Source organism: Capra hircus, chromosome 19 (assembly GCF_001704415.2).
Source record: "Capra hircus breed San Clemente chromosome 19, ASM170441v1, whole genome shotgun sequence".
Lineage (NCBI taxonomy): Eukaryota > Metazoa > Chordata > Mammalia > Artiodactyla > Bovidae > Capra > Capra hircus.
The window spans coordinates 14,234,174-14,247,924 of record NC_030826.1 but is presented as its reverse complement, the minus strand read 5'-3'; the positions used below and the strand labels follow the sequence as shown (position 1 = coordinate 14,247,924).

The 13,751-nt window shown below is 49.2% G+C and overlaps 1 protein-coding gene across 1 annotated transcript in view; it reads right to left on the bottom strand.

Moving 5' to 3' along the window:
* Nucleotides 1-13,751, bottom strand: part of MMP28 (matrix metallopeptidase 28) — a 25,326-nt gene extending 11,575 nt beyond the window's left edge. The window contains exons 1-3 of the mRNA XM_018064218.1: nt 13,407-13,751; nt 3,238-3,317; nt 2,828-3,015 (exon numbers count right to left, since the gene is read on the bottom strand). Coding sequence (XP_017919707.1) covers nt 2,828-3,015; nt 3,238-3,317; nt 13,407-13,508 — 370 coding nt within the window. The 5' untranslated portion in view covers nt 13,509-13,751. The remainder of the gene's footprint in view (nt 1-2,827; nt 3,016-3,237; nt 3,318-13,406) is intronic.

Sequence of the window (13,751 nt, the reverse complement as noted above, 5' to 3'; positions counted from 1 at the left end):
TGTGGACACAGTGGAAGCGGATTGGCAAACACCTGGAAACACCCATCCTCTGACAGCTGAGGGGAACGGCCCACAATTTCCTTACAAATCAGCTAAGAAATAAAAAAAAAATAGCATGCCTTCTGTTCTGTTCCTAATGGGTATTGTCAGCCAAAGTTGTTCACGCAAATTAAAAGAGGCAATGGCCCTAACTGCTCATAGTAAAATTAATAATAGATGAGAACCTGACTGAGCAACCTCGTCTTGTTAGAAATCTTGAAAACTGCAAAAAACTGATCAGAGAAAATTAGACTTAGTACAGACAAGACGTTAAAATTACACACTGTCAAACTTGTTATTGATGAAGAATTGACAAGAACCAAATCTTCTTCATAAATCTTAGGTCTGTAACATCTGATCCCGGAAGACTGGATTCGGACAAAGAAGGAGAAAGTGGAGGAGGAAAAAGAAGGGAAGAACAATCCCCAAAACTACACAAAGAGAAGCACAGTGGCAAAAACTTTGACGTGAAAATGTGTAAAATAGACAAATTCAAAGAGTCGGGAAGGAGGTTCATCAGTGTTGCCAACAGCTAGGGGGCAGGGGAATGTTACAGACTGTTTCCTTGTTGGGATGGGGTTTCTTCTTGAAGGGATGGAAATATTCTGAAATGAGATTGTGGCGACGGTTGCACAATGCTGTGAATTTAATAAAAATCACTGAATTGTTCACTTTAAGTGGGTAAATTGTATGGTATGTGAATTGTATTTCCATAATGCTGTAAAAAAAAAAAGTACCGTGGCCAACATAAAACCGATCGATGAATCACACCTTTGTTGAATAATTCTTATGAAAAAAGAATCAATTTGGATGAAAACGACTTTAGTCAAATATAAATATGGTGATGGTTTAACTGCCATACATAGCATATTGATGAAGGAATTAAGTGGGCTTGATGTGGTTTGTTGGGAGCCAGTGTGAGGAACTCCGCCCATGGCAAAGGTCATGAGGAAGGAAGCTTGGCATACGCAAAGGCATGATCAAGCCTCAGGAAACCCCCTGTTCCCGAGCATCTACCCCCAAATCAGAGTACTTTATGGGGAGCTCTCCCCCATAACCATTTCTCTCAGAGAAGGAGTTAACTTGCAGCTTCAGTTAATAAAAATTCCTGGGCGTAACAAGAGTGTTTCAACTTACAAACTCTGAAGGTTCTCTGGCCTGCCTGATCAGGCTTGTCTGGCCGCATGTGATTGTTTACAGCCTCCCAACTGTGAGAGGCATGGGATGTTTTAAAACTTTCTAAATACAGACTCTTGAGAAGTTAGAAGATCATTAGTATAGTATTAGTGGGTCGATTAGGAACTATATTGGTGAAGGGTTTTTTCTTCATTTGTCGTGCCAATAATTACTGCTAACTCCCTGCCCTGGGTGCGACAAGGATGTCTCAGGTCAAACCTCTCTGCTGACAGACTAGCTTGCGTGACAACCTCTCAATCATAAACAGCACAAAGAGTTTGGAGTATTAGCATAGGGCTTTTTTCATTGATGAGTCAATGATTGCCATCAGGCCTCCATATCCTTAGGCACCTGGGAATATATTAATCAATGTATCTGGAATATAGAAAAGGAAATATAGTAGTTTTTGATGTTAGCAATACTAGACTTTTGAGTTAATGAATCTTCTCTTTTGTTATAGATCACTGTACTTTGTTATAAATCAATATAAATCACTGTGTCCTTGCTATGCAAAAATGTAACTTTATCACTATCTTAAGACTAAATAGATCTTAAGGGAAACATTGGTGAAGGGTTTACATTTGTTGAGCCAATGTTTGCTGCTAAATCTCCATATTCCTGCCCTTATAATGAATATAACTAGCATATAGGAGAAATAAGTATTAACCTTTTAAGATTAATCACGTTAAACCTTAGGTTAAATAAATTCCTTTCTTGATTGTAACTCACTACACCCTCACCCTAATAGGAATGCAACTTTATTTGGAGGGTGGCGCCTGATTTAAGAAAATATCACCCCTGGAAAAATAAGTTTTCTGGTTAACTGACCGACATCAGAAAGGGCCATAAAATGTCAGGAGACCTCATGGCTAAAAGATGGTGAAACTCATAAGAACTTTGTATAATTTTATATGAAGCACCTGATTGTGACGAGGGTCAGGTCTGCTGACCCCCGCGTGACTCTGTATTCATCCCTATGTATAACAAAAAGGTATATAAACAGACCTGAAAAATAAAGAAATCGGATCCGTTTCTGGAAAGACTGATTCCCCCGTGTCGTTTCTTTCTTGCTCCCGCTTTCCTGGCTGAATTCCCATCTGAGATGTGGGTACTCACCAAGCCTGCTAATTCTGCCTGGGCTTCTGAGATCAGACCGGGGAGGCCTCAGTGCCTCCTCTCCTTTGGGAGAATGGAAAGACGCCTGTGGCCTACGTAGGTGGTGATTGGTATTCCATGTAAACCAGTTATTCAGCCTCTTTTCTCCACTAATTCTCCTACTACACTATCTGTTTCTAATCTCCCTCTATATCTGTAATTAAATAAGTTTTTTCCAGGACGCCAACTCGGTCCCCACCTTCGAATTACCCTGGATCCACCGGGGCTGGACCCCGGCAGTGGTTTGCTCTGGAAAATACCCGCACAATGAAAGTTCATCAATGTAGGCATTATTCTGGTTTAAATGTCTGTGTTCACAAACATGAGCTTTGGGTTGAGAGGTCCCAGTTGACCTCCTTAAGGAAGAGAGGTTATTGACAGAGCCTGGTCCAAGGTTGAAAAGTATTTTGCTGGCTACCAGGGAATTCCAAGCCACCTAGATTTTAACAGTACTCACCTTGCCTTGCAAAGCGTTTCTTACGCCTCATTTTGGCCCGGCGTCCAGCAAAGAGGGCGCTGACTCTCTCGGTCCAAGGCATCTGGCTGTCAGTATCTGCCACCCCGCAACGGGGCTGCATCATCTGACGCAGGGTGGCGGGGTCCAGCACCCCGCTGACGGGCAGCTGGGACACCCACTGGAACTCCCTGTTAGGAGGAACTGAGATAAAGGACCACAGCGGGAGGCTGGCTGGTGCAGGGGAAGGCAAGGAGCTTCCCTGGAGATAGCACGTGGTGGGGGATGGGGGAGGGAGCCATGAGCATGACCTCCTGGGCACAGGTGGGAGACCAGCCTTCCAGGAGGAAAGCAGAGGTGACCCAAACTTTGCATGCCAGCATCACTGAGTCCTCCACACCCCTCTGCCTTACCTGATGGCATTACTGAACCGCTTGGAGGAAGGTCTACTGGGGCCTTGGTCGCTGAGATATCCGTACTTCTCCAGGAATGCCTGGGGGAGAGACGAACATCAGCTTTCCCCACAATGTAGCATCCTTTCCCCTTCCTGAGTCTCCCAGGGTCCATGGCACAGACTTCACGTCCAGGCTCATCCTATTCCCAACCGGGTCTATCAGCAATAGGAGAAAGAATCCTGGCATCAGAGTCAGAACCTGGACTCAGTTCCTGGCCACCACTGATGAGCTGGATATAGTTCTTTTTCTAATTAATTTCTTAAAACAATTTATTGTCTATTCATTTGGCAGCACTGGGTGTCAGTCGCAACACACAGGATCTTTAGTAGCCACCTATGAACTCTTATTTTCAGCATGTGGGATCTAGTTCCCTGACCAGGGTTCAAACCCAGGCCCCCTGCACTGGAGCACAGAGTCTTACCCACTGGACCACCAGGGATGTCCATGGATATAATTCTTGGAGGCCAGTAGAGAGAAGTGTGTGACTCACTGCCCATACCTATCACCAGTCCAGCCCCTCAGGCAAATGAGGCACTGGGCTTCCTGTTTGCCCTTCTCATGGATAAAGTCCCATCAATGGATTAAAAAAAAAAAAAATGCCACCTCAGCTCCTGAATTCTTATATAGACACATCGACCCTTCATTTTATCCCTCTTTGCTATGTTACCTATCCAGAAACAATTTTGTGTCTCTCTTGTTCTCTTTGCTGTATTTCTTAACTCAGATCAACTCCAGTCATAGCCGTTGCTTCAAGGAAAAGGTACAAGTTGGGAACAAAATCACACTAAGTAAGCAGCCCCTAAACCTTTGCAGGTATCCCACCTCCTTTCTGAGGATTTCATTACCTCCATCTCCAGCAACCTCTACATCCTCTTCTCAATACAGCCCTGTTCCATAAGGAGCCCTCATTCTAGACAAACTCTTTCCAAGTCCATTTTATTGTTTTTCTGTGCTAATTTATCGGTATTTCAGCACTACCGTTTCCCTCTTTCTCTTTGCATGCTGGTGGTGGTTTAGTCGCTAATTTGTGTCTGAGTGACCTCATGGACTGTAGCCCGCCAGGCTCATCTGTCCATGGGATTTCCCAGGCAGGAATACTGGAGTGGGTTGCCATTCCCTTCTCCAGTCTCTTTGCATAAGTACACTGTTTGGGGTTGCACCTTGGATTAAAGGAGCTCTAGGGGCTTAATCTGGAAGACTATGGCTTAAACTAGTGTGGCATTATAGAACAGCTGCTAGGCTTAGAATCAAGAATCTGTTCCCCACCATGACTCTGCTGGGTGGCCAGGGACCTCTCTGAGCTTCCATTTCTTCACCCACAGTGTGAGAACAGAAATAACCCCACCAGATTCTCAGAAGGATTAAACACAGTACTGTCCATCTAGCATAGTTGTCTGGTATATAGTGAACACGCAATACACAGTTGATCTGGCTGATCGACCTTAGTGGGGAAACCAACAAGAGACTTTTGGAAGGCAACCCCTCTACGAGACAGGAAGTGCTTTGAACAAGGCAGTTGTGCCTCTGTTAATCAGGCCCTCCGTCTCAGACTTGCCTCACTCCAGCCAGGTGCCTGGTTCTCTTCCATGCCTCTTCCCCCTCCCTCGGGGAGGGTGGAAAGAGTGGCTTTCTACGGGAAGCCAGGGAGGAATTAATGTTTCCTTAGAAGTGGTTTTGCTGGGTGAGTGACCTGGGAGAGACTGAGTCACAGGCCAACAGGGTGGCACTCCTTGTGTTCTTCCCCCTAAACCTACCCAGCCCTTATCAGGGAGTTGGCTCTGGTTCTGGAACTATGAAGCCTTGGACAGAGCGGGGGGAGAGAGAGGAAGTGGACTAGCGGCGTCTCCTGTTTCCTGGCTGGGCTGCCAGCGCCTGGTACTTCTGGCAGGCAAGGTGGGTGGAGGGCAGGATGGGGCTGGAGGCTTTTTCAAGGGTCTATCAGAGGGGAAGCCCTGGGCTGCCTGCTCTTTGGGAATCTGTGGGTTTCAAGGCAGAGCTGAATTTCCAGCAGGCAGAGCATGCAAGGATCCAGGACACCAGCCAAGAGACACCAAAAGAATGAGTAAAAGAAATGTTAAGAATCTGACACTTTATATTTCCATAAAAGCACCGAAATGTTATAATGGGGATTATCAGGATTTCAGAACTCCCTTATAGTTATTCTATGTTTAGTATAAATGCGTGCTCAGTCGTGTCCCACTCTTTGCAACCCCATGGATGGTAGCCCGCCAGGCTCCTCTGTCTATGGGATTCTCCAGGCAAGACTGCAGGAGTGGGTTGCCATTTCCTCCTCCAGGGGCGTTTAATATGCACATATTTTAAAATATTTCAGTTACAGGCAGGGGCCCCTTTATACTGAGTGTCCTCAAGTTCTATCGAGTGGAGGGAGCCCCACATCTCAGGGTGAGGAGGAGGCAGGGCTGAGATGCCCTCTGCTCCTGCAGGTCTCCCTCACCCGCTTCTGTGTGCCCCTATTGCCATGCCTCAGTTTTCCTCCTGCAAAGCTGAGAGAAACTCCCCTCTCTGACTGGGAGAAAGAGTAGGGGTGCAGGGCCGGAGGGGCTTCCCAGGTGGCACTAAAGTACCCGCCTGCCGATGCAGGAGACATAAGAGAAGCAGCTTCCATCCCTGGCTTGAAAGATGTCCTGGAGGAAGGCATGGCAACCTGTTCCAGTATCCCTGCCTGGAGAATTCCACGGACAGAGGAGCCTGGCAGGCTACAGTCCATGGGGTCACAAAGAGTCAGACACAACTGAAGTGACTTAGCATGCATGCACGCAGGTGACAGTGTGGCCAAGAGACGCCAGGAAAAAATGTAGGCTTAGGGGGCTGTGCTGTGCGCTCTCAGGGGCTCCCTGAGCTGCCCCTGGGATCACCCCTGTCCCCCTTCACAGAGGCCATGCCCCAGAGCTCCTCTCTGCCTCGCAGTTCAAACATCAGGTTTTCTCTCTGCCCTGTCCTCACCCTATCATGTCCCCCACGGAGCCCAGGGCTGGAGCTGCAAGAAGAGGAAGCTGGAGGGCTGTGTGCCTCCATGATTCACCCTCTCAGGTCTCAAAGTTTGTGCCAGCCTGCCTCACCCACTCACTCAGGGCTGGGGCCGCTTGCCTGGGGAGTTGCCTCCATAAAGCCCTGGGAGTGACTGTGGTGTCTGAGAAAAAGGAAAATGGTTCTCCCCAGACCCAGAAAGCTGAGATGGATCAGAATTCCAGGGGTTCGACTCCTTCATCTGTCCTGACTTGTCCTAGGAGGGTGTGTCGAGCCCAGTCCACCCAGTGCCTGAAGGAAGGGAAAGTTCTGGCCACTTCTGAGCAGGGCAAGACTAGCGGTAAGGTGTAGCAAATGAATCCCAGAGCTCTGAGTCATGAGCCGGGCAGGGCAAGGGCCGTGGACTGAGCACTTGAACTTTATTCTTGGTGCTGCGGGGAACTGTGTGTCCTTAAGCAAGTCCTGTGCCTCTCTGGTTTCAGTTTCCTCTTCTATAAAACGAGGGGGTTGCAAGACCTCCCTGGTGGTCCAGTGACTAAGATTCCATGCTCCCAAAGCAGGGGGCCTGGGTTGGATCCCTGGTCAGGAAACTAGATCCCACACGATGCAACGAAGACCCAGTGCAGCCAAATAAATAAATATTAAAAGAAATAAAGTGAGGGTATTGGATTAGAGCTAAGATCTACGCCAGTTCCTTCTATTATTGTAGTCTTGCTTCTGCAACTGATTAGCTGTGTGAACTATCTGACAGAGTTACTCAACCTTTCTGTGCCCCCAAAATATGAAATGGGGTTAGGAATACTGCCTTCTGTTTTTCACAGGAGCATTGTGAAAATCCAGTAAGAGGAAGCTTTGGGAAGGTTTTATAATAGTTGCGTCATTAAAAATGTTATTTTCCCCTTTACAGACACAGAACTTTATTGCTGGAAGGGACCTTTGGTAGATGAGTTAAGGAGGGACCAGCTCACAGTCTCATGTCCACACAGTGGCTGGGACATCTTCCATATCAAAGAATTGCAAGGACTTCTCTGGTGGCCCACTGGCTGACAATGCAGGGGACACTTGTTTGATCCCTGGTCAGGGAACTAAGATCCCACATGCCGCGGAGCAACTAAGCCTGTGAGCCACAACTACTGAGCCTGAATGCCATAACTAAAGAAAAGTCTGTGCACCGCAGCAAAAGACCCTGCACGCTGCAACGGAGACCCGACACTGCCAAAGAAAGAAATAATTTAAAAAAGAACTGCAGCAGCAAATATGAAACAAAGAACTAGGAAAATCGCAAAATGGCAAGCTCATGCAGAAACCACATTGCTTTACCTATGATCTTTTCCTTCTCATATTGTGTTTCCTCTTGATTTTAATCTTTCTATAGTGCCTGCGTGTGATTCTTGCTTATCATCCAATACATCTGTAGCCCTATTAGCTAAGTCAAGATGCAGGGGGTGATAGCTGACTTTCTGTCTTGGCCTGCATGCTAAGGCGCTTCAGTCGTGTCTGTTTGTGACCTTACAGACTATAGCCTGCCAGGCTCCTCTGTCCATGGGATTCTCCAGGCAAGAATACTGCAGGGGGTTGCCATGCCCCTCTCCCGTGGATCTTCCCAACCCAAGGATCAAGCCTGTGTCTCTTATGTCTCCTGCACCTGCAGGCGGGTTCTTTACCACTAGAGCCATCTGGGAAGCCCAAGCCCTCTCTTGGCACATTCCATGAATAAACATATTTTCTGGTCATCAGGAGCACAGGGAGCTCTTGCCTATTGCAAAGTTTTCAGGGCATCTGATTTTCCTTGAGCATCACAATTACCGCGCAAGAACATAGGCAGGACAGGTGTTGTTATTCCCATTCTAAAAATGAGAAAAGTAAGTTTCAAGGGAGTACAGTGTCTCATATGCTGTGTTGTGCTTAGTCATTCAGTCGTGTCTGACTCTTTGAAACCCCTGGACTATAGGCCCTCCAGGCTCCTCTGTCCACGGGGATTCTCCAGGCAAGAATACTGGAGTGGCTTGCCATGCCCTCCTCCAGGGGATCTTTCCAACTCAGGGACTGAACCCGGGTCTCCCGCATTGCAGGCGGATTCTTTACCAGCTGAGCCACCAGGGAAGTCCACAGGGTCTCATACCTGAATCCAAATTCTCGAAAACCTATCCCAGGAAGGCTTATTTCACATTTAAACAAGTGACTCAGATGCTTTAAAACTGAAGGATCAGAGTCCAGCCTGCTCTGGCCCCTGGGAGACGGCCCTCAGATTTAAAAAGGCAAAACTGGGGGCGTTTCTAGCTAGATTCCTTCTGTCTCCTCTGCAAGCAGGAGCAGAGGGAAGAGGCTGCTTAGGCAGGGAACTCTGGCTTTCAAGAAAGAGGCTGGGATCACATCTCCCGTGACATCCAAAGGGGCCATCTGACAAGCCACAAGCATTCTACAGCACTCGAGTACGTTCTTCACAAAGGCAAACATCTGCTTCCGGAATTCACTGCTTTTGCTCTGACTTCTGGAGCCTACTGAAGGCCTCAGGGCAGCGGGACCAGCTTGGCCCTTTTCCTTTATTTTGGGGGAAGACCTCCCCTTCTCTTCTGACTCCCTTCCTCTACTCCTCCTTTCCCTTGTCCCTGGTTCAATATTCACAGAGTTCTGTGTGGGTATAACCTAGATACCTCTTACCGTAATCCCCATGCTTTCTTTCACTTTCCATCCTTAAGGAAGTTGGAAAACATTAACTGCCCACTCTCCAGCCACATCCCATCTTGTATTTTTTTCTAATGTCAAATAACCAGACTGTATGGAGCCACAGTCCTCACTGGATGTGGGGTTAAGCTTAAGGCATAAAATAATGTCCCAATTTGGGGACTTCCCTGGTGTCCAGTGGCTAAGACTCCACTCTCCCAGTGCACAGGGCCTGGGTTCGATCCCTGGACAAGGAATTAAGATCCTGAATGCTGCAACTAAGACGTGGCACAGCCAAATAAATATAAAAATATCGAAACAAAGAATGCACCAAGGAAGGTTGTGTTTAGGGAGAGTTATCCAATAGTCTCTCTCTTCTGTGTCCCTGCTTCCAACATCCAGCTTTCACTAGATGTCTTGTTTTTTTCAGACTGGCTCGACAACTGCTTTTCCATCAACTCTTGGTCCTCTGAGACCCTTCAGAGCCTCCTGTGCACCCTGTGAGTCACAGAGCGGAGCTCTTGGGAACGGCTTCCACACCCAGGCTTCTGGGTTTCTGACTCACATGAAGTCAGGCGAATGACTCTAGGGTATGAGAAACAGACACTGCATCTGGGGGAGGATATTCCACAGAAGCTCCAAAGTCTCCCCGGAGAGACAAATTACCCAGCTCCCTGTTGCACCCGCGCACTGGGAGTAGCTACACAGATATGGAAGGCAGGTCCTGGACACACTGCCTGGTTGTTCTAAAGAAAGTCCAAGCAAATGCATGGTAGACAGACAGATCCCTTGGGACAGTCTGTGCTGCCCGAGAACAGGACAGGGCCTGGCTGGGAATGGGAGGGGGGCCGGGGTGGTGATGTCATTCATTAACTCTCTGTCTGGCAACTCAGCAATGGAGGCACTTCCTATTCATTAATGCTGTGAGCAGTCCTGGTTTTCCTAAGTGGGCAACAATGACCTCGTTCACAATGCAGCTTTGTAAGCGGTCAGACCCCTCCCAGGCAAAGCCCACTCCGGAAAACCCTTGATTTTATTTCTTTGTGTGCACACAGGGGACACACAGAGCCATGCGTGCAGGGCACAAGAATAGACACAGGACTTCCCCGGTGGGCCAGTGGTTAAGAATCGGCCCGCCAGTGCAGCGGATTCCATCCCTGGCCAAGGATGAACCCCCCTGCTGCGGGGCAACTAAGACTGTGCCCACGAATACTGAAGCCTGGATGCCCTAGAGCCTGTGTTCTAGAACAAGAGAAGCCACTACAATGAGAGGCTCTAGCACTGCACACAGAGAGCAGTCCCCAGTCACCGAAACTAGAGAAAGCCCACATGCAGCAAGGGAGACCCAGCGCAGCCAAAATAAATATAATGTCTTTTAAAAAAAAGAAGTGATGCTATGCAACTTCTTAGTCTAGGTCATAAAGACATACACCTTCTGCTTCTCTTACACTTCTCTCTCTCAACACTCAGCCTGGAGACCCCACTACCGTGTTTGGAGGTAGCCCAAACTAGCCCACAGACACAGACCACGGGGATAGGCCCGCATGGAGAGGACCGGAGGCCCCCAGCTGACAGCAAGCAGCAACTGCCAGACAGGTGAGTAAGCAGCCTTCAGATGGTTCCATCTCCAGATACTGCAAAGCACACACAAGCTGCCCTCATGGGCCTTGTTTGAAATTCTAACCCACAGTAGCTATGAACACAATAAATGGTTCTTTTACTTCACTGAAATTTGAAGTAATCTGTAACGTAGCTATAGTAACTGCAATACCATCTCTTAGGAATCACAGCCTTGCTGTCAAATGCTGAAAATAGTTGCCTTACATATTATGTCCTGTGTTACTGCTCTAGGAAAACTAGTCATCAAACCAGGACTTTACTCTGAAGCTCTGTTTCCCTGGTGGCTCAGATGGTAAAGAATCTGCTTGCAGGGCAGGAGATCTGAGTTTGATCCCTGGGTCAGGAATACCCCTGGAGAAGGGAGTGGCAACCCACTTCAGTATTCTTGTCTGGACAGAGGAGCCTAGAATAGAGAAGCCTGGCAGGCTATGGTCCAGGGGGTCACAACTTTCTAAAATAACACCAACAAGAACAACATTAAGAGCAATTTTCTTTGATAAACTGTTTTCTACACACTAGGCACCGTGCTAAGCCTAGAACGCATTTCACATACATTATCTCATGAAACCACACCAAAATCTTGTGGAATAGGCATTACTAACCCCACTATACAGAAAAGAAAACCAAGGCTTATTAGAGGTTAAATAATTTACCTGTGGTTTTTTGTACACAGGTCTGTCTGACACTGAAGCCCATGCAATTGATCATATACAGAAACATATATAGACATACGAACACGACGCACTTTGCATATGTATTTATGCATATAGGGACCACACCTATTGCACATTTCCAGAGTTCTTCATGCTTTTAGAAATATCTCTTGTTCTCAGAGGTAACAAAAAAAGTCTCCTTCGTTCAATTATGTTAAATAGATGGAAAGAGACTCAGTCTGCTAGATATTATGTTTCCCAAGCACACCCCAAGATGAAATTCTCTCCATCTGGGGCCACCACAGGCATGGGCGGCAGTGATACAGTCTCTATTCTCCTGCCAAGGATTGCCTGGGACCTGGACTTGGGAGGAGATGGGGTGGGACTCTTAACAAGACTTGGCTTGGTCCACGGAAGCCTTCTCCTGGGGCCAGAAGGACTCGGCACTTGATGTTGTAAGACACATCAGAGAAACAAAGTGATTCTTCAATGTGCAAAAGCAGAGCACAGAGCAAGAGACCAGTGCTTAGAAGGGGAGGGAGTGAAGGAGTTGGAGGACCCTCATGGATGTGGGGCCATTTCCAAATATTTCAGAGCAGTGATGGGAGGCGGCTGGTGGAAGGCAGAGCAGTTCGGAGGTGGCCCTCCTCATTCTGCAGCGTTCTTATGTTTGGAGATTCTCCCTCTTCTAGGGGAGGGGAGTAAGGATACTGAGAAGCTTGCATCTGGCAGTTTCTGGGCAGGAATGATGCTATTAGAGGAGTAAGAGTCTCAGGGCAGAGTGCTGGGCTCAGTCATTTAAAACTAACTTGGATCCCTACTCCTTAAAAATAGCAGAGACTTCAGCTTCAATCCAGGGAAGAGATAAAAACACAGACAGAGATGCTTCTATGGGAAGAAAGAAATGAAACTGGTATATATTATTACAATCATCTTAATCTAGACGATAGACGCCCCAAATTCATCTCTACCTCCACTTCACAAAAGGTTCCCCTTGTGCCACCTACACCAAGCAGTTGAGTCCAAGGGAGGAAAAATGAGATGGGAAATCTTTAAGGGTCACTTCCACCTCCCCACCCACCTTTCTCAAGTTCAGTCCTGAAGCATTGTTTAAAGCTCCTTAGAAACAACTCAAGAGTATGCTACTCTTGGGGCGTCCCTGGTGGCTCAGGGGTAAAGAATCTGCCTGCCAAGGCAGGAGACATCGATTCCATCACTGACCCCGGAAGAGCCCTCATGCATGGGAGCAACTGAAGCCCCTGCGCCGCAACTACTAGCGCCTGGGAACCGCGCAACTACTGGAGGGAGCCCTCCGCACCCCTCGCTCTCTAGATCCTGTGCTCAGCGACAGGAGGAGCCAAGGCAACGAGAAGCCGCAAGCGACAACTAGAGAGTAGCCCCCGCTCCCCAAACTAGAGAAAAGCCCGGCTCGGCAAGGAAAACCCAGGGAAAGAAGACCCAGCCAAAAACAAACAAATAAAAAATTAGTGTTATTATTTTAAAAAAGAATATGCTGCTTTGGGGAATTCAGCCATGGTCCAGTGGTTAGAACTCCATGCTTTCACTGTCAAGGGCCGAGGTTCAACCCTTAGTTGAGGAACTTAGATCCCACATGCCGGGCAAAGAAAAAAAAGAGAGAGTGCTCCTCTTACCCATTTTAGAGATGGGAAACTAGTTCTGAGCTTGGGCGCTCACTCGTCCGTCTCAGCTGGTCAGCGGCAGCACCAGCTCAGGGAGCCAGAGCTTTTCCCAGTGTCGGGGCCCCCCAGCGGTACCCTCTCCCCACCAGTCTGGGAGTCTCAGGAGCGTCTGACTCGGGGAGGGCTCTGGGCGTCGGATGAATGAACTGCTAAATCTCCCCAGCCTAGGCAGTGAGAGAGACAGTGGCTGCGCCCCAAACTAGAGTGTGGGAGTCCCCTCTCCCTCAGTTCTTGCCTGTCTATCCCATTTTATCGCTGACCCGTTCCCGTCTCCTGCGAACCCGGTGCGGATCCGCGTGTCCGTGCGGTTTCAGCCCCGGCTTGGGGGCTCGGGATGGGAGGGAAGAGAACGCCGCCCTTCGCGTGCAGGTGTGAAGGGTGAGGAGGACGAGGGAGGGTCACGCCGACGGTCAGCGCAGATGGGGCGGCTGGGTGGCCTGACTGCAAAGTTCGGGCCGGCCCCCAGCGCGCGGACCCTCTCCGCCCGGCTCTCAGCGCGTACCTCCGCCTCCCGGCGCAGCTCCCGGCCTACGCGCTGGGCGTCCAGGCCGCCCCACAGCAGCAGCGGCAGGACGCGGAGCAGCAGGCCGACCCGCGCGGCCATGTAGCCGCCGCCCCTGCGCGGGGCACCGGGCACGCGGCGCGGGGCAGCCGGCCGTCGGTCCGCCGCGCCCGGGCCCCCGCGGACGCTCCAGCGCTGCGCCGGCCCAGCGCCGAGGGGAAGGTCGCAGGGGCTCGCCTGTGTCCCGGCTCCGAGCGCCGGGAGGTTCCTCCGCGGCGCTTCGTCGCGAGCCGGCTTCGAGGTCTTCCAGCCCTGCAGCGCCTGCCCAAGGATCCGAGGGCTCCG